Source organism: Alternaria conjuncta (genome assembly GCF_024043145.1).
Source record: "Alternaria conjuncta strain BMP 0040 chromosome Unknown scaffold_25, whole genome shotgun sequence".
Lineage (NCBI taxonomy): Eukaryota > Fungi > Ascomycota > Dothideomycetes > Pleosporales > Pleosporaceae > Alternaria > Alternaria conjuncta.
This window is the reverse complement of record NW_026250114.1, coordinates 303,430-321,276: the sequence shown is the minus strand read 5'-3', so window position 1 is coordinate 321,276 and position 17,847 is coordinate 303,430. Positions and strand designations below refer to the sequence as shown.

The window sequence follows — 17,847 nt, the reverse complement described above, 5'->3', positions numbered from 1 at the left end:
TTATTACTACGCTCTAGGCACTTAAAATCTTAAGAATATATCTATATAACTTTATAGTTCTTATAGACTACTATCTTAAGTATAATGTTACTAGAGACGTGCAAGATATCTATAAGAGTATAGGTAGAATTAGTTTTCTTATAGAAGGTCTTTTTCTTATATTAAGAACTATAGACCTAGATAGACTTACTATAGGTAAGATAGTTTGCGAAATAATACTTACTATTAAAGAGTATAGTGTAGTTCTACTAGTTAATATATAGGTTATACTCTTCTAACTATAAAAGGCTAAAGATAAGATTATAACTAGCTATATTAACTTTATAGAATAGCTTCTTACTACTATAGTTACTATAGGCAACGTTAATAAGTACACTATAGGTAATAGTCTGTCTAATAACGCTACTATTACCTAGGTAAAGATAGAGTAGCTACTTAAGTAGAATAGTTTTTAGTTTATTATATTACGCAAATAATAATAATATATAGTTACTAGTAGCGCTAGAGTCTATTAAGCCTTCTATATTAATAAAGCTAGTAGATAAGTTAACTCTATATTTAAATACAAACTACTAGCTCTAAACTAGCTACTTACTCTTAATTACTATATTTATACTAAAAGTTACTTTTCTACTATTATTACTATTTATTCTATATATCTACTTCTCTAAGTGTTATATATAAACTTATAAAATCTTAGATTTCTACTCTAGTAAGCGTAGAGGTAGTAGAGTTAGTAATTTAGAGAAAGGTGCTCTAGTAAGAACGTTAAGAGGCGTATTAGAGTAGGTAGGTACTATATAAGTAATAGTAGAGAAGAGTGCTAATAGGCTTAGCTATCTAGTATTATTATTCTTCTTTTATATTAGTCTCTAGTAGCAACAATTGCTAGAGATGTTTAGTTTTCTGCCTACTTAGCAATATTCTTAATAAACGTCTAGAGTATAGTATTAGTTAAGATTATCTAAAGAGTAGAGATCTTAGACGTAGTAATAATAGAGCTAGCTTTATAAGTAGTAGATACATTACTATTAGTTATATAATAGTTCTTACTACTATTATTATAAGTGCCTCTACACTTAAAGTAGTAGCTCTACTTAGAGAGAATAGCTAACTACGCCTTAGTATAACTATAATTATTATAAGTACTAGAGAAACAAGCGCTACTATTAGTAGTAGTAGTAGTAGTAGCGCTACTACTACTACGCCTACTATAAGAGTTACTAGTAATAGTGTTACTACTAGTTAAGTAAAGTAGCTAGACCTAAGCTTAGTAGTTATAAATAAACTATTTCTATAAGTTACTAGCGTAATACTAAGTAAAGATATTATAGCTATACTTTATAAGTTAGATAGCGTACTAGATAAGTTTCTAATTAGATATATTAATAGAAGCTATAATAGACGTAAAGCAGCTAATCTAAGTATTAAAGGCTTTACTATTCTTTTAGCGTAGTATACTATTATATAGTAATATAGTAGTATTACTAATAGAGTTAGTAGTGTTATAAATATAGTTAAGCGTCTAGAAGACTTCTTTAGTGTTAATAAAGGTAGTGTAATATATTAGAGCTGTATAATACTTAACCTACTAAGCTATAGAACTATAAAGGTAATTAATAATATAGTTAATCTAGTTCTTTAGTGTAGTATAGATATTAGTCTTCTTAAGAAAGTTCTAGGTAGCGCAACACTAGTACTTATACTTATTATAGTTAGAGAAGTTACTATAGAACGTTTTAATATTCTTAAGCTTTGCACTAGTTATAATAAGGTTATTAGAGACTAAGCGCGCTAGGCGAGGCTACTATAAACCTACTTACTATAGACTAGACTAGAGGTTAGGCTAAGAAGAGCTAGGTAGAATAGTAAGAGAGTTTAGATAGCTAATAAATAGGTTAGGTATAGCTAGTAGTAGTAAGCTAACAGAACGCTGCTATTCTAAGGCCTAACTATTAGCATTAAAGTAAGTGTAGCTACTAGTTGTGCTACTACTAATATTAATACTTCTACTAATAGAGCTACTATTAGTAGAGATACTAAGTTATTATTATAGTTAGATCTTCTTATTAGTAAAGTCTACAACATAAGTCTATATATAAATATTAGAGTTATAGAATATCTATAACTTATTATTAATAATAGATAAATAGACAGCGTAGTTATTCTTTATCTTAACTAGATAAGCGTACTTCTTAGTAAGAGTCTTAACCTTAATATCTATAGTAGCCTTAGTTTAGGCTTTAGCTTACTTAATATAAGTAGCTATCTTCTCTTTACGTAGGTAAGTATTATTATAGAGTTACTTAACCTTATCTTTATAATTAACGCGCTTGTTTATAATATTAATAATATATCTAAACTAGACGTTAGTGTGTTTATTAATAGCATTCTTAAAGTTAGTAGTAGACTAAATATTATAGAGAATCTTAACTTTATTATTCTTATAAACGTTATAGAGGTAGAGGTAGATAGCGTTAGTATTATTATTAAAGACTATAGAAAGTATAGTCTATCTATAAGGTTTAATTACTACTTTAAGAGATTATTAGCGTAAGTTACAACGCTACTAGTAGTTAGCTACTATAGTGTTATTACTATTACCTTTACTTTTACTATTATTATTACCTTTAAAGCGTATACTATAAGTACGCTAGTATTCTATAAGTATAGTAGCGCGATTAGTGCGTATCTTAGCCTTTTTAGCTAGGCTAAAGTTAGAGTCTAACTTAAAGTTGCCTAGGCTATTATTAAAGCTCTAGGCGTCTTACTACTAAGTCTAGGTATTATCGCTAAGAGTAGAGACTGCGCTGCTACTAGCTTCTTTATTTAACTAGGCTATCTTTAATTAGCGTAGAGATATAGAATATAGAGTAAGCTATAGTAACTAGTTAGTGTTGCGCGCTAATATATTAATTTAGTCTATTATCTTATAACTAGGTAATATAATTTATGTATAAGTAATTATAAAGGCTTATTTTAAAAAAGAGCTTATATAATATAAGAGATATAATTAAATAGGTATATAATAGAATATAAGCTATAGAGCAGAATATAGAGGTATAGAGACCTTTATATTCTAGAGCTAGTAAGAGAACTAGTCTAATTAGATTAGGCTAGTTACGTAATAACGTTATATTATAAGTATAGCTAGAACTATAACATTAACCTCTAGACTAACTATTAAAACTTTAAATAGTTTATAAAGACTAAGACTTTTAACTATTAATAGGTTAGATCTTATATTATACTATCTAGGTTTAATTTTAATATCTACTATAAGGTAAAGTCTACTAACTCTATAGATAGGCTTTCTTACTACTTTAACTATATAGTAAAAGCTTAGAAATTTACTTAGAAGTATAATAAAGCTTTTATTTAGTCTATAAGAGATTTTATAACTAATAGTAATAGAACTTCTCTTTTAGTAGCTATAGTATAAATGCGCTCTACTAAGCGTACTAAGAAATAATAAGACTTTACTAAAAGTCTAGAAAGCTTTAACTAGGCTAGTAGATATACTATACTAGAGCTTTAAACTCTAGAGAAGTATAATAAGATAAATTACGCCTTTTTAAGTACTTTAGACAAATCTAAGTCTAAAGCTAACTAGTTTAGCCTAGATAGAGCTAAAACGCGCTATTATATAGTAAGAATACTAGTAACTACTAAAAAGAAGTTATAAGCTCTCTAAAAATATTATAATAACTTTCTAGTAGACTACTTTAAAGTAAAACGTACTCTAAAAAAGCTATAAAGGCGCTACTTTTAGAAGAGTATATATAAAGACGTAAAGTAATACTATAAGAATTACTTTATATATAAAAAGTCTACTTCTATAAAGTATAGGCCTTATAGCTTACTATAGCTTCTTCTAATACTTAACTACTTTTAGAAGAAGGTAATAATAGACTTTATTATAGAACTACTATCTAGTATAGTTTTTAGTATAAAGTATAACGCTATACTAGTTATTATAGATAAATTAACTAAAATAGTCTATTACGTGCTAGTATAAGCTAATTAGAATAGTACTAATCTAGTATAGGCCTAGATATATAAAGTTATCTAACTTTATAGTATACTAAAGCGTATTATCTTAGATTAAAGCTCTTTAATAAACTCTAAGTATTAGAATTCTTTTCTTTACTACTTTAATACTAGAAGAGTTCTTACTTCTACTTTCTATTCTTAGACTAATAGCTAAACTAAAAAGTAAAACTAAACTTTAAAGTAGTACTTTTACTACTACTACTTTTTAGAATAGAATAATTAGGCGCGCTAAATATCTATTAGAGAGTTTACGTATAATAATAGTATCTACTTTACTACTAAAGTTACTTTCTTCTAAATCTACTATAAAAAGTACTTTTATAGAGTAAATTAGTCTAATTTAGCTTTTAGTAAAAGAAAAAGCTTTATAAAGGCTAGTCTTACTAAATAAGTAATTAAACTATAATAAGAGTACTATAAAAAGATTAAAGTAGTAAATACTTACTAAAAAGAGTATACTAATAAGTACTACGCGCTAATACTCTTTAAAGTAAAAAACTAAGTTCTAGTCTTTAACTAATATATTAGAAGTACTTACCTAAAAAAAAAGCTAAATTAGAAGTTTCTTAGACTTAGAAAGATTATAAACTAGATTAGCCTCTTAGCCTTTTAGGTTAATCTTCTAGAACTTAATAGTGTTTATCTAGTATTTTATATATTACTTTTAGAGCCTTTTAATCTAAAAGGTACTATTTTATACTTTAAAGCGCCTAAGTAGAATACTTTAAGAGAATTTAGTAATAATATATATAAAGTAGAACGTATTATTAAAAAACAGCGTAATAAGAATAACTAATAGAAGTATCTAATTAAATAGGTTAGATACTTAAAGAAAGAAAACTTATAAAAACTAAGCCTAAATATCTTAGCTAATATACTATAGAAGTTCTAGAATAAGAAAAGAATATAATAGTGTAGAAAATCTTTAAAGGCCTAGCCTAAGAAGTAATACTATAGATAGCTTTATAAAGAAAGAGAATAAGTTAAGTTAAGCTATAATAGGCTATTCTAGTATAAACTAAAGTATACTTTTACTTTTTTTTCTTATATAGAGTTTTTTAAAGTATTTAATAGTATCTTAGACTAGAATAGCCTCTAATAGTCTAAAAAAGTCTAGTATAAGCTATTTTACTCTAACTCTTTCTAGCGTAAAGTTATTAGTTCTTTAGACCTTATAATTAGTTTTAAAGAATAAGATATTATACTTTAGATAAATTTATATAGATAAATAATCTTAACTACTATAAAGAACTTTTATATTTATAGAGAAATTCTAATCTAGATATTACGTAAGAGCTTTTAACTATACTATAATAGCTTATAATAGTCTAAAGTAGGCTAGTACTACTTAGTCTAAACTAATTCTATATAAACTTTATTAAACTCTACCTAAATATACTAGAAGAGCTTATATTACTCTAGAATAGACTAAAATAGGCTATAAGAAACTATTAAAGGTTATCTAAGAGTAACTTAAAGAATACTAGCTCTAAGATACTTAATCTTATCTTTCTTACTCTTAATCTACTTCTTAAGCTAGCTCTTCTTAGTAGTAGCTTTATTACTTTTTAGCTAAAAAGTAAGCTCTATCTAAAGTTTTTAAATAGTATTTTATAGATCTTTAACTATAGAAATAATAGCTTACTTAGTAGGCTTTAAGATAGAATACTATAAAAAAAGTTAGTATAAACTAAAATAGGCTATAAAAGGCTAAAAAAAAGTAAATAGAGGTAAAGTAGCTACTAGTAACCTATTATAGTAAAGTGTTAATATAGAGTAGAGTAATAAAACGTAGTTAGTAACTCTATATAGTAATTTTAATATAAGTATATTTTCTAAACACTTTGTACTTACTATATATAACTATAGATTTAATAAAACTTTCTCTCTAACGTTTACTATAGATATAGTACTTTAATAATAATAATAATAATATACTTATAGAGGTAATAGTAATAGAGGCTTCTCTAGTATACTTAGAGATAGACTTAGAGATAGTAATAGATAAGCTATAGAGCTATAGAAATATTAAAATATTCTTAAAAGTTAATATAGAAGCTTTCTAAGAGAAAGCTCTTAGTAGAAAGAGTAGAATTTAGAGCGTAGCGCCTTTTTCTTAGCTATAGAAGTAGATAAGTAGAAGTCTAGGCAGCGTAGGTAAACTCTAGGTCTAGAGTAATATTAAATTATAGTACTATACTACTACAAAATGTAAAAAGATATTCGCGTAGGTAAACTATAGTATAGAGAATAGTAGCTTAGAGAAAAGTATAAAAAGCTTTATATATAGAGAATACTTCTCTTCTTTTTCTTTTTTATCTAACTTTCTATCTTAAAGAACTTCTTATATCTCTAAGAAATCTAAATACTTAGCTAAATACCTAGCTAAATACCTAGGTATAACTTCTAAGCTTAATACTAATACTAATATTACTTTAAAGATATTAAACTCTACTTTTCTCTTTATGCCTGCTACCTAGATAAGTACTTCTAACTCTTTAATGTCTAGTCTAGGTAATAGTTACTTAGTACTACTAATAGGCTTAGTTTCTTATAAGGTTAGTATTACTAATACTAATATAACTTTTAATACTTTATATCTCTAAGTATAAATATATAAAGATAACCTTAAGAATATAGTAGTAATATTTATAAACGTTATTCTACTAAGAGAATTTAATCTAGAGAATAAGGCACTATATACTTATTTTTATATAAATATACTTTTTATTATTAAGCTATTCTAGATAAATACGCTATTTATATACTATACTATAAGAAAGAAGAAAGATAAAGCTTTTACTTAGAAGAAATTTAAGCGTTAGAAAAGAGTAGACGTAATATATAATATAATAATAGTGCTAGTATAGGTAGTAGTAAAAAGGTAGATATAGTTAAATAGACTCTATTTCTAGACTTTACTCTAGAAGTTAGAGACGCTTAGAATTATTAAAGAGATAAGAGATAAGCTATAAGTATAAGTATAGTAGTAATAGAGCTAGTAAGCTAAGAAATAGTAGTTATAAGCGCTCTAGAATAATCTAAGTATTATTATAAAGTTTAGACTATAGCTATAAGAGCTTAGAAGTTATTAGTATAGATAGAGAATAAGTAGGTAAGTAAGTAAGAGTAAATGTAGATAGTAAGTAGTAGTTACGTAATATAGCTAATATAGCTAGCTTATAGATAATTATATATAGAATATAAGTTACTAGTGTTTATATAAGTATTATATAGGTATTATATAAGTATCTTAGGTTATCTTAGAGGCTTTATACTAGTAATAAGCTTACTTAGTTTCTTTTTAGTGTTACGTAATTATATAAGACTAGTGCTAGTGCTAGTTAATAGTCTAGATAGCTATTAGTAATATATAATAAATATAAAGTAGTTAGCCTATTATAATTATATATAGTAACTATTATATTAGTAGTAGAGGTAGTATAGGTGTAAGTATTATAAGTTACAAATCTAGCTTACGTTAGAGATTTTTTAAGTTTACTTTTAGAGTCTAATATAGTAACGTGTTATTACGTAGTTACGTAATTACGTAATTATATAATTATTTAATTTTAAAAAAAGTACGCTATAGACTCTATCTTTTAGATCTAAAAAGAACTAGTAACCTATAAAGAGCTAATTAGAGCTATAAGAGCTTAGAAAAGAGTATTTTAAAACTTACTAATTACTTAAATAGTAATTTAGCGTTAAGCGTACTAGTAATCTTATTAGCTTTCTTCTTAGATATATAAAGAGTACTATTAGTAAAGCTAGTAACTATAGTCTTAGCCTTAGTCTTATTATTAAAGCGCGCGCTAGACTTAGTAGTAGTATAGCTATAGAGTACGCTAAAATAAAATTATAAGTACTTCTAATTAGAAAAGTAGTTACTACTAAAGTTAGTTAAAATAGTCTAGAATAGACTATTATAGGCTAATCTAGCTCTTTTAGACTCTATAAAGACTTTACTAACTCTAGAGAGAATAGAAAGGTTTATAAAATGCTAAATTAGGCTAAAATAGGCTAATATAAGTTAAAACTTACTTAATAATATTATTATAGACGCTTTTATACTCTTTTACTAAGTTTATCTTTAGGTAGCGTAAGTTACTATACTTAAAGTTCTTTATAGCTAGTAGAGTAAATACTAAGATATTATTAGAGGCTTAAAAATATAAAATAATAGGCCTTTTACTAAAGAGCTTCTAGTTAGTTAATAATTAGTAGATAATCTTATATATAGTTTCTAAGTTAATAAAATTCTCTAGAGACTATATTAGTTAGTATTAGTATAAAAAGGCCTAAAATAGACTAAAATAGACTAAAACTATCTATTCTAAAGCTATTTACTATATATTAGCCTTATAAAGGCTAATAGAAAGTAATAGTAGCTAGAAGAAAGTAAAATAGGTACTTATAGTAAAGTACTACTTATTTATAGCTTAATACTAGCTATATAAAATAGTTTAAGTAATAGTATCTCTAAATAGTGTACTAGTAACCTTTCTAATTATACTAGTAAAGATAGTACACTTTTTTTTAGTTTTAAGAACTAAAAAAGTATAGCTATAGTAGTTAAATATATAAGACTTATTAAGCTTTTATAACTATAAGTAACTAGTATATAGTATATAACTAATCTTAAAAAGTCTAAGTATATAAAAGTAGCTTATAGTAATCTAATTATTACTAACTATAGTTAAGTTAAGGTAAAAAAAGCTATTAAAGCTTAAAATAAAGTAATATAGAGTATAAGAAGTAGATATAAGTAGAAAGAAAGTAAATTAGTATAAAGTGCGTATTAATAGTCTTAGTTAGAGTACTAAAGGCTAGTTAGTAGTAATTTAGTATAATTTACGCTAAAAACTTTTAATTTAGGCTAAACTACTCTATTATACTCTAAAATAGGCTATAATAAGTTACTTTAGACCTTTTTAGAATTCTAGAAATAATAAGTAAAAAGAGCTAATACTTACTATTATAGAGTAATTAAAAAGTAAAAAATAAAAAAGAGAAATCTAACTAGCTAAAAATACCTAGAGCGTATAGGCTTACGCTAGCGCTACTAGCGTAGAAAAACGCGTTTATATATAATTTTATAATCTTCTAGATTACTAGATTTTTCTACTAAGACTTCTATCTTTTATAGGCGTATTCTATCTATAAATATCTAGTATAGACTATTATAGACTAGAATAGTCTATTCTAGGCCTTACTTACTTTTTTCTACTTATTACGCAAACTTAGAGTTAGATTAAAAGTAATCTACTCTAAGAGAAAAAATAATATTAGACTCTAGCTTATAAGAGCTTAGGCTAACTTAGCTATAAGTATAAATACTTTAGAATTACTATTATAGCTTAGTAGTAATTTGTTTCTAGTCTTTTTAGAATAATATACCTAATTATAGTCTAATATTATATATCTAGTATTTAACTAACTTTATTATTTAATAAGTATAAGCTATAAATTTTTCTTTATTTTATTAGTAAAAGCTATATAATAAAAGTATTAAGTAAGCTTATAATATAAAGACTATAATTTTCTTAAAGTAAGATCTTTATAATAAAAAGTAAAAGCTTATAAAAAAGAGGTATAGTAGCTTAGCTTAGCTATAGTAGTATATTTAAAGTTTATAAAATAAAGCTAGTAATTAAGACTTTTTAAAGATAGTTAAGGCTAAGTAGCTAAAAACAAAGTTTAGTAAAATATATTCTTATTTAATAAGTAGCTTTACACGTAATTTTAATAGACTATAGAAAGAGCAAGCTTTAGGCGACTACTGTTAATCTTGGGGCGGTGCTTACGGTTAGGCAAGCACGGGTGGGGCTGAGCTGCGGCCGGCCAACCGAGAGCGATGTCATGAGGAAGCCAAGTACCCTATCAAAAGACCACGGAGGTGATGAACATGACATGGACCGTGTTGAGGAAACGGTAATGCATGCTGCGCCGGCCAGGACAGGAAATGCAACAGCCTTATGTGTGCTAGTATTGCGTCTTGTGCTGAGAATAGAAACGTGGTAAGCAGCATGCATACTTACCCGATGCATCACTGGATCAATGAGGTGCACGCAGGTCAGACTGTGATATTGCAAGACCAAACTTTTGAGCATTGGGAGAGACCACTATGAACTCCGCCAACCCTATAGTCGAGACCTCTAGTCCGAATTGCCCTCGCGCCCCAACATACATGACAAACATGGCGACCATATGCACGAGGCTGGCTTTCAACGAAGCACAGCGTAGAATATATACACGGACCACAGAGCCGATATAAACAAATGGTCTAGACCCAGGGATTTCTCCCTTGGAGAGCAACAACCAGGGGGGTATGAAACTAGGCACCGTTCCCGATCCGGCAGTATCGTGAAGAATGGAAACTGAAAACGACTATAGTAAAACAACAAACAGTAAAGGAAGCCGACAAGACATTAGTTCTGGGCCGCCAGATTGCGGCCGGATTAAGGACAGTATGTGGTGAGTAGTGGAACCTGTCGAGCGGATCCTGGGGTATACAAGACAAGACCGACAAGAGATGCGAGATGGTGGGTACAATGCGAGGTGAGCAATACGCACGTTCATGCGTGTCGTTAGGCAAAACAGATGCTGGAGCGAGAGTAAGAAGGCAATAAAAGACTAGTAGATCGTTCAAACGTTCTCTGTAAACCGAGATGACCTGGATCCATCCGCCGAAGGCAGACTTCGACCAAGAGTGCCTCTGGGTGGGGCATCAGGATTTGGAGATTGTGGCGGACTGAGATAGTGGCGGTCCGAGAAGGGGTTGCCCTCATCAGGATGCCGTATGACTGGTGTCCTGGCTGGGCTGGGTCGAATGTTCATGGGTCCTGACTCTCGGTTCGTTGGGCTGTCACCGATCTCCTTGCCAAACTCTTTTGACATGCCGGGACCGCCATATGTGCCGTGTTCATCTTGGTAGAAAGAAGATCCAGACATTGTGCCGCCACGAGAGAACTGATCTGATGTCATGCCCTCGCTGAAGGCGGAAGGAAGCTTGCGCCCTGACACCCGTTGAAAGCTGCGTTCACCACCACTGAGGTTGGTTTCCGCAGTCTTCCCTGACAAACCAGAGAAACGGTTCAAGAAGGCGATAGGAGCCAAGGTACTAGCTGTGGTGGGTGCTTGCCTCATCGACTGGTTGTTATCGGTGTGATCGTCGCCAGTGAGTTGTAAAGCACCGCCCTGCTTCCGCTTGTGACGTCTAAGCAGCAGCAGTATTATGGCGAGAATGAGCGCAGCGCCTGCCAAACTGCCCACTACACTTCCGACGACCTGTGGGGTTTCAAGTGGAGAAGGAGCGGTGTCGGCATCAGCATCTGAGATGCCTGCTGTGGTGGCAGCAGGGGCAGCCGCCGTTCCAGACGCACCCCCACCGGCACCACCATAGTATGCTGTTGTTGACGCAGCATCCGAGGAGATGACGGTACTGCTAGGGAAAGCAGATTCTGCTGAAGTTTGAGAAGATGACGCTGTGTCAGACGAGGACGTGAATTGCGATGCCGATGAAGATGTCGAGCGAGTCGGAGCGTCTGCGATGGTCGCAATCAGGTCAGTCGCAGTTGACGCCGAGATGCTGTCAAGAGAGACGAATGAAGAAGATGAGAACAAGGAAGCAGTGCCTGGAAATGTTAGACTTGATCATGTTGGCAGTATCGTCTGGCTTACTAGATGCGGTCGAGTTCAAGATAAAACTAACATCTGATAGCGGCACAGGGGCTGCAGATGGAGTCGCAATGCTTACGGGGCCACCAGTTGGAATTGGAGATGCGCTCAAGTCGGAGGTGGCCGGGACTTGGCCGCCTGTAGAGTATGGGTACGCAGGAACGGTGGGAACCACGAGGTCACTTGGGAAAGGTGGGACTGCTGGGACGGATGGAAGCACAGGAGCCGCAACTGTGGGTACTGCTGGTACTGCTGGAATACCGGGTGAGGGAGCGGAGGGCAGTGGTTGCTGCGCCGCGGGAGCTACCGAGGGCGCTGGTGCGGGTGAAGGCGCTGCGACTGCTGCAGCAGTCGGTAGTACAGGTGCATCTGGGGACTGAGGTGTGACGGGCGCCATAGTCTCCTGAGCGATGAAACTTCCGCTGGTATCGACGGTCCCGACTACTTCGACGGCGACAGTGACAACCTTCGTGTTGCCTAGTGCAGCACGACGGTGAAAGAAGCGATGGCCTCTGCTCATGCTGTCTCTGGCTCTCAGTTCAGGGATAAGGTCCTCCTGGCTTGATTCCTCCTCTTTCTCTTCAGATTGCGGCACAGGTTCGCTCTGGGGCGGGACGTTTTGCGCGCGGTGACGGTAGCGCGAATCGACTCTGGATATCCTGGGAGGTGTTGCAACGGGGTCCATAAAGGTCTAGAGACGGGTCCAGGCAGTACGGACTAGGGCGATGCTTCCAGAGTATCGGTGGCGAGGTGCGCGGTTTGGCGGTACATGTGTTGTAGGGACGGTGTTGCGAATGAGCGGACGTACGGGCTTCAGCCGATGCAGGGAGTCCAGTCAATGGAGTGGGTTTGGGTGGGAGCGAGTGAATGTCGGCAAAAGAATGGACGCCAGGTGACTGACTGAGGGATGGTCTGGAGGCGGCAACGATCAGCACTCACATGTCAGGAGGATGGATGCAGAGGAGGACCTACGTGAAGGCGATCAATAGGCCAGCATTTGCTTCGCGACGGTCGCGCGGTTGAGGGGGCGGACGGGGTGGTTATGGGGGAACGGGCGGCGGACGCAATTTCTAGCGTCGTGTATCGTGCAACGGGGTGGGCCAGACGTGGTGTGGGTGTCGCGCGACGGCGGCTCCAACAGCTGCTGTCCTGAAGGTCCCTTGGCCGTGGTAGCGCTGGGTCCGTGGAATTGTCGACGTCGCGGCGGAAGCGTCGTGGGAAAGAGCGATCGGGACACAGGGAGCAGACACAGACACTTTCACAGCGCACGCCGACGCTCCAGCCCAGCCAGATGCAGCGAGGAGACGAGAAACCGTTTGGGGTCCGTCGGCCGTTGGCACAGACCCTGTGGGCCTGATTGGCCCGCAACCGAGATGATATGTCCAGGAATAGCAGGCCCCACCGGCATACGATATCACCACACGCACGAAGCAGCGACGCGATCTTCGCTGCCATGACGACTGGTGACGACGGCAATCTCTTGCTTAATCTCGTCCTCGCCCACCCGTCGCGCGTCGTCGAGCTTCATTCTTCGGCAGTATAACTTCGGAGAATTGGCGTACCATGGTCCAAAGGGGCTGCTAACTAGCCGTCCCGCTTGCACCTGCAGTGGCGCCACACCATCCAGCGACGGCCTTTCAGGTACCGCATTCTGGAACGGAGTATGCAGGGCCATGGCCCACTGCAAAGTCTGTCGAGGTGTTATTCTTAGTTGCCGCCCTTGGGTTGTCGCACCTGCCATTGCTATTGTCGCACAAGCATCGCCGACTCGTGCTCGTCGCCTTGGGGGACTCGCTTGCTGCAATCTGCCGTCGTGCCCTTTCCACCACCGCCGGCCCGTGTCTGCTGGCTGGCGTATTGCCAAGCCCGAGTAGTGTTCATTGTTCGCTAGGGTGGCCTTCATAGTTCACCACCAACATCACGAGCTTCCTCTCTGGAACGCGCCACTGTCTAGTATGTTTGTCTGGAGCCCCTGGCCTATCGCGTCAACAAACAACAGCGCATGAACCACGCCGAACAAAGAGCGAGGCCATCCACGCCGTATGACATTGCCCTCCTGATCCAGACCTGCCCTTCAGCATGCCTCATTCCTCATGACTTGTGAGATGTGCCACTCTGCGGTGCATGACTATTCGTCATATAGCTTCACAGACCTTAGCAAACCTAAACGACAAGGCCTCAGCGATCAGCTCTATACGCACGAGTCATGCACCTTAACACGGATTCACGGAACTTCAAATATCCTCTGACACGAGCGCGACTTCGAAACACAAACATATAGGATATATATGTAATATATAACCAAAGGGGTGATCGGCGGCGCGCCAGATTCCGCGGTTCGGTCCCTTGCTGCTTTCTAAGTCTTTGTCTCCGCTGGGAAAGCGTGCGTCTCATCGGGTTCCACACGCCCAACTACGACTGCCTGCCGCTTGTGGACTACTATATCGCGTTGCGCACGTCTTTTCTCGTTGATTTTCAGCAAACTGACGGTGCAAAGTGTCGAACCAGTGGTCTTGTCTTTCTAGCGCGTGTCTATTCGTTATACCTACTTGTTGAGCATGCGTATAGGTGAATACGCGAGTGGCGAGCGAATACGCCGTCCCTCGTATCGCACCTGCGTATGAGTTGTCGCGTTTTACCCCACATTGCCCCTCTGTACTGCACGCCTTCCAAGCCTCGCAAACACTTCCCAGTTTTCAAGACACTGGTTATATAATTCGTGCCTCTTCCCATGCGTGTCGCCCGTGTCGTAACAGGTGCACCAACACCCAACAATGACGTCGCCAACAAGTCAAGCAATGGACCCCCAAAAGCACCAAAGGCGCCCACCACCTCTTCCTCCCCGAGACTCTTCAACAAGTGATGCGCCCCCACCCTACTCCGTCATGGGCATGTCGTCGCAAGACCCGCGCTCCTCTTCAACCCAGTCGCTCGTTCCAGATCCCTCGCAGGGAGACACCGGGCGACGGCGGCTAATGCTCGTTTTCATTCATGGCTTCATGGGCAACGAAACAAGTTTTAGGAGCTTCCCAGCCCACGTGCACAATCTTGTAACCATCACGCTCGCCGAAACCCATGTCGTCCACACAAAAATCTATCCCAGATACAAGTCCAGGGATTCGCTTGAGATTGCGAGAGACAACTTCTCGAGATGGTTCGGTTCTCTCACCCATCAACATGCTCAGGACTGACAGCTGTCAGGCTAGCTCCACACGAGGATCAATGGACCGACGTTGTCTTGCTCGGTCATTCCATGGGTGGCTTGCTCGCTGCAGACATCGCGCTAGTATTTCGCCATCGCATCATTGGCATCGTGAATTTCGATGTTCCGTTCCTGGGCATGCATCCTGGAATTATCAAAGCTGGGCTAGGCAGCATCTTCAGTTCACCGCCAACGCCACAGGACGCAATCGTGCAAGACGCTGACATTGGAAAGAGGCCCAGTAGAATGAGCACAATCTTCAACCCAAAGCCTACGGATCCCAATTACAATCCGGCCTTCCCAAATGATGTGAATCTGCCAAATCGGAAGGGCTGGGAAAACAGCCTACACTGGCTTACCAAACACTACAAAGACGGCTTGAAAGAAGCCACCAAAGGCCTCGTCAAGTCTCATTTTGAGTTCGGTAGCGCAATGGCCGACTACAAGGAATTGAAGAACAGATACGCAAGGGTGCGCGCACTTGAAGAAGACGACGAAAGCAAGAGGAGATCTGGTTTTGGCCAAGGGTGCACAGTACCTCGCGTACGCTTCGTCAACTACTACACTGCAAGCACCGGAAGACCCAAGAAGCCAAAATCTCCCAAGTCGCCTTCTCCAAAATCACCATCCCCATCCCGCTCCTCCAGTCAGCAACTACAGCATCAGGACAGCAATATGAGTGCCTCGAGTGAGGCATCGCGACACATACCTACTCAAACAGAGGAACAAGCGAGGTCGAGAAGCTCATCGATCACATCGTCCGAGCCAGAGATGACACACGTGCATCCTGAACCCATGGTAGACTCTCCACCACTATCCATTGAAGTCCACGAGCATCGAGAGGACGGTGTCGTGCCTGTCAGCCCTCAAGACCTCCTCTCGGCTACCAGCCCTACAGCACCTCAAACTTTCGAGGAATCAGCGCGCGAAGACAGTGGTCCTCCAAATTTACCAGAGATCCCGCCTATCCCGCAGGAGCCGCCATTTGTTGATCTGATGCAATTCTCCGACAAGGCCCAGCGCAAAGCTGCAGAGAAGGAGCACGACCAGGCTCTTAAGGTATACCAGAAAGCTGTCAAGACACGCAACAAGACGATCAATGAACGGACCAAGATGGAAGAGAAATGGGAAAAGGAAAAAGCGAAAGAGAAGAAGGACCGAGAGAAGGAAGAGAAGAAGAGACACGAAGAGCGGGAGAAAGCAAGGAAGGAGCAGGAGAAGGAAGAGCTGAAGAAGGCTGAAGAGGCAAACAACATGTCAGCAGAGGACAAGCAAAGGCAGAAGGAAAGAGAACAGCGACAAGCAGAGGCAGAGCAGAGAGAAGAAGAAGCGCGGCAAAGGCAACGAGAGGCAGACTTGCGCGATGGGAAGATACCCGCAGAAGACAAAGCCGAACCAAAACGTGCTACGACTGACCTGGAAGAAGACATTGGTGCTATCGAACTAGGAGACGACGAACCAGCTCAACATAACCCCCAGCATCCATACGCCAACTACCAATTCTCGCGCAGCGGTATCATGCGTCAAGACACACCAGACGGCCGCGCCGATTCCTCCTACACCCTTTCCACAATGGACAGCCAGAACAGTCATCGCCCAAAGACCGAGTCGGAAGAAAGCGCGCCTGCCAAACCTAAGAAGCTTAAGAAATTCTGCATGCTACCACCGAAAGACGCGGATGGCAACAAAGACCCTACGTGGATACGAGTCTTCATGGAGAACATGGACGAGGTGACAGCACATACCTCGCTTTTCTTCATCAACGAGACATATGAGAAGCTAGTAGGAGATGTCGGCGCGAGGATAGAAGACTGGGTCAGAGAAGCGGATAGTATGAGGTTGGTGCGCGAGATGAGTGAGATGGAAGACATGAAATCGTGATTCACCGTCCAAGATACCCGTGTATATATGAAATTACCATAGACAATCCCAGCGTTGCTCTTTCTAAGCCTGAGTACTGGTCCATCCTATCTGCGGCGCAATCGACATGACCCTGCCACCTACGACCAGCCCCCAAACACCCAGGCCCAGTATCCCTGATCCACCGTTCGCCATGCCCGCCCATACGCCTCCTGCTGCCGCCCATCCCAGACTCAATGTGCTCAGCAATAATACCACGAGCTCACTACCCCGTATCGCTTCGTTGAATTTCTCAACAAACGGGATTTTCGTCTGATTCTTGTCGTTCCAGAAATTGTTCATGTGTACCCTCGCGAGGTAGGCAGCCGCCGCATTCGCCGCGCCAGCCCCAACCAGCACTTTTGTAGACGCAAGACTAGGCACGATGAGGAGGGCCGTGGAGGTGAGGAGGCTGAGTAGTAGCTATACAACCCATCTCGTTAGTTACACTTATTCTCACGTTGCCCTTGACAGGGAGAGGGGGGTTACGAACTGTAACAGTCCCACTCGTCTGCGTCGACCGCGTCTTGTGCAGTCTTTGCGCCGCTGTGTTTGACCATTCTGCGGCTTTTTCGCTCTGCGACTCGTATTGCTGCAGGCGCGTTATGTTTTGGTAGGAGAGGTAGAGGCCGTAGGCGCTGAGGGCTGAGGTGAGGCTGAGTTGGAAGACGCTGACGGTGTGGATGGAGGGGGAGAACATTGTTGAGTGAGAGGAGGGCGTCTGGATCAGCGGAGGCGGTGGGGGTGGAGGGGTTGTTGGTGGTGTGGTTGCTGGGGTGGGTGTGAAGGAGTGGAAGGAAGTTTGGGGGAGGGACGGGACGCTACGTCATCGTGTTCTAGAACTTGCAGGGTTGAGGGAATGCCCAGGTGGGCTGCTGGCTCCTGCGTTGGAACGCGATACCAACGCGACGCGACAACGCGAACACATTCGACACGCTCTTGCTTTGTAGAATAGACCTATCGCATCTGCTTCATGTCCTTACCGATACCCAACTTCGGCTCATGCGCCAGCT

At 38.5% G+C, this 17,847-nt stretch overlaps 3 protein-coding genes across 3 annotated transcripts; 1 reads left to right on the top strand and 2 right to left on the bottom strand.

The window, feature by feature from the left end:
• Positions 1 to 10,701: 10,701 nt before the first annotated feature.
• Positions 10,702 to 12,418, bottom strand: J4E85_010728 (uncharacterized protein; the record flags this gene model as incomplete). The annotated part of the gene is made up of 2 exons (XM_051474934.1): positions 10,702 to 11,600; positions 11,737 to 12,418. The coding sequence occupies 2 exons, from the start codon at positions 12,416 to 12,418 to the stop codon at positions 10,702 to 10,704; spliced, it is 1,581 nt and encodes a 526-aa protein (XP_051321376.1).
• Positions 12,419 to 14,507: 2,089 nt separating this feature from the next.
• On the top strand, positions 14,508 to 16,816 carry J4E85_010727 (uncharacterized protein; the record flags this gene model as incomplete). Its single annotated transcript, XM_051474933.1, has 2 exons — positions 14,508 to 14,887; positions 14,935 to 16,816. 2 exons carry the CDS (start codon positions 14,508 to 14,510, stop codon positions 16,814 to 16,816), a joined length of 2,262 nt encoding a protein of 753 aa, XP_051321375.1.
• Positions 16,817 to 16,879: 63 nt separating this feature from the next.
• J4E85_010726 (uncharacterized protein) lies at positions 16,880 to 17,534 on the bottom strand (the record flags this gene model as incomplete). Its single annotated transcript, XM_051474932.1, has 2 exons — positions 16,880 to 17,257; positions 17,328 to 17,534. 2 exons carry the CDS (start codon positions 17,532 to 17,534, stop codon positions 16,880 to 16,882), a joined length of 585 nt encoding a protein of 194 aa, XP_051321374.1.
• Between the last annotated feature and the right edge of the window lie 313 nt (positions 17,535 to 17,847).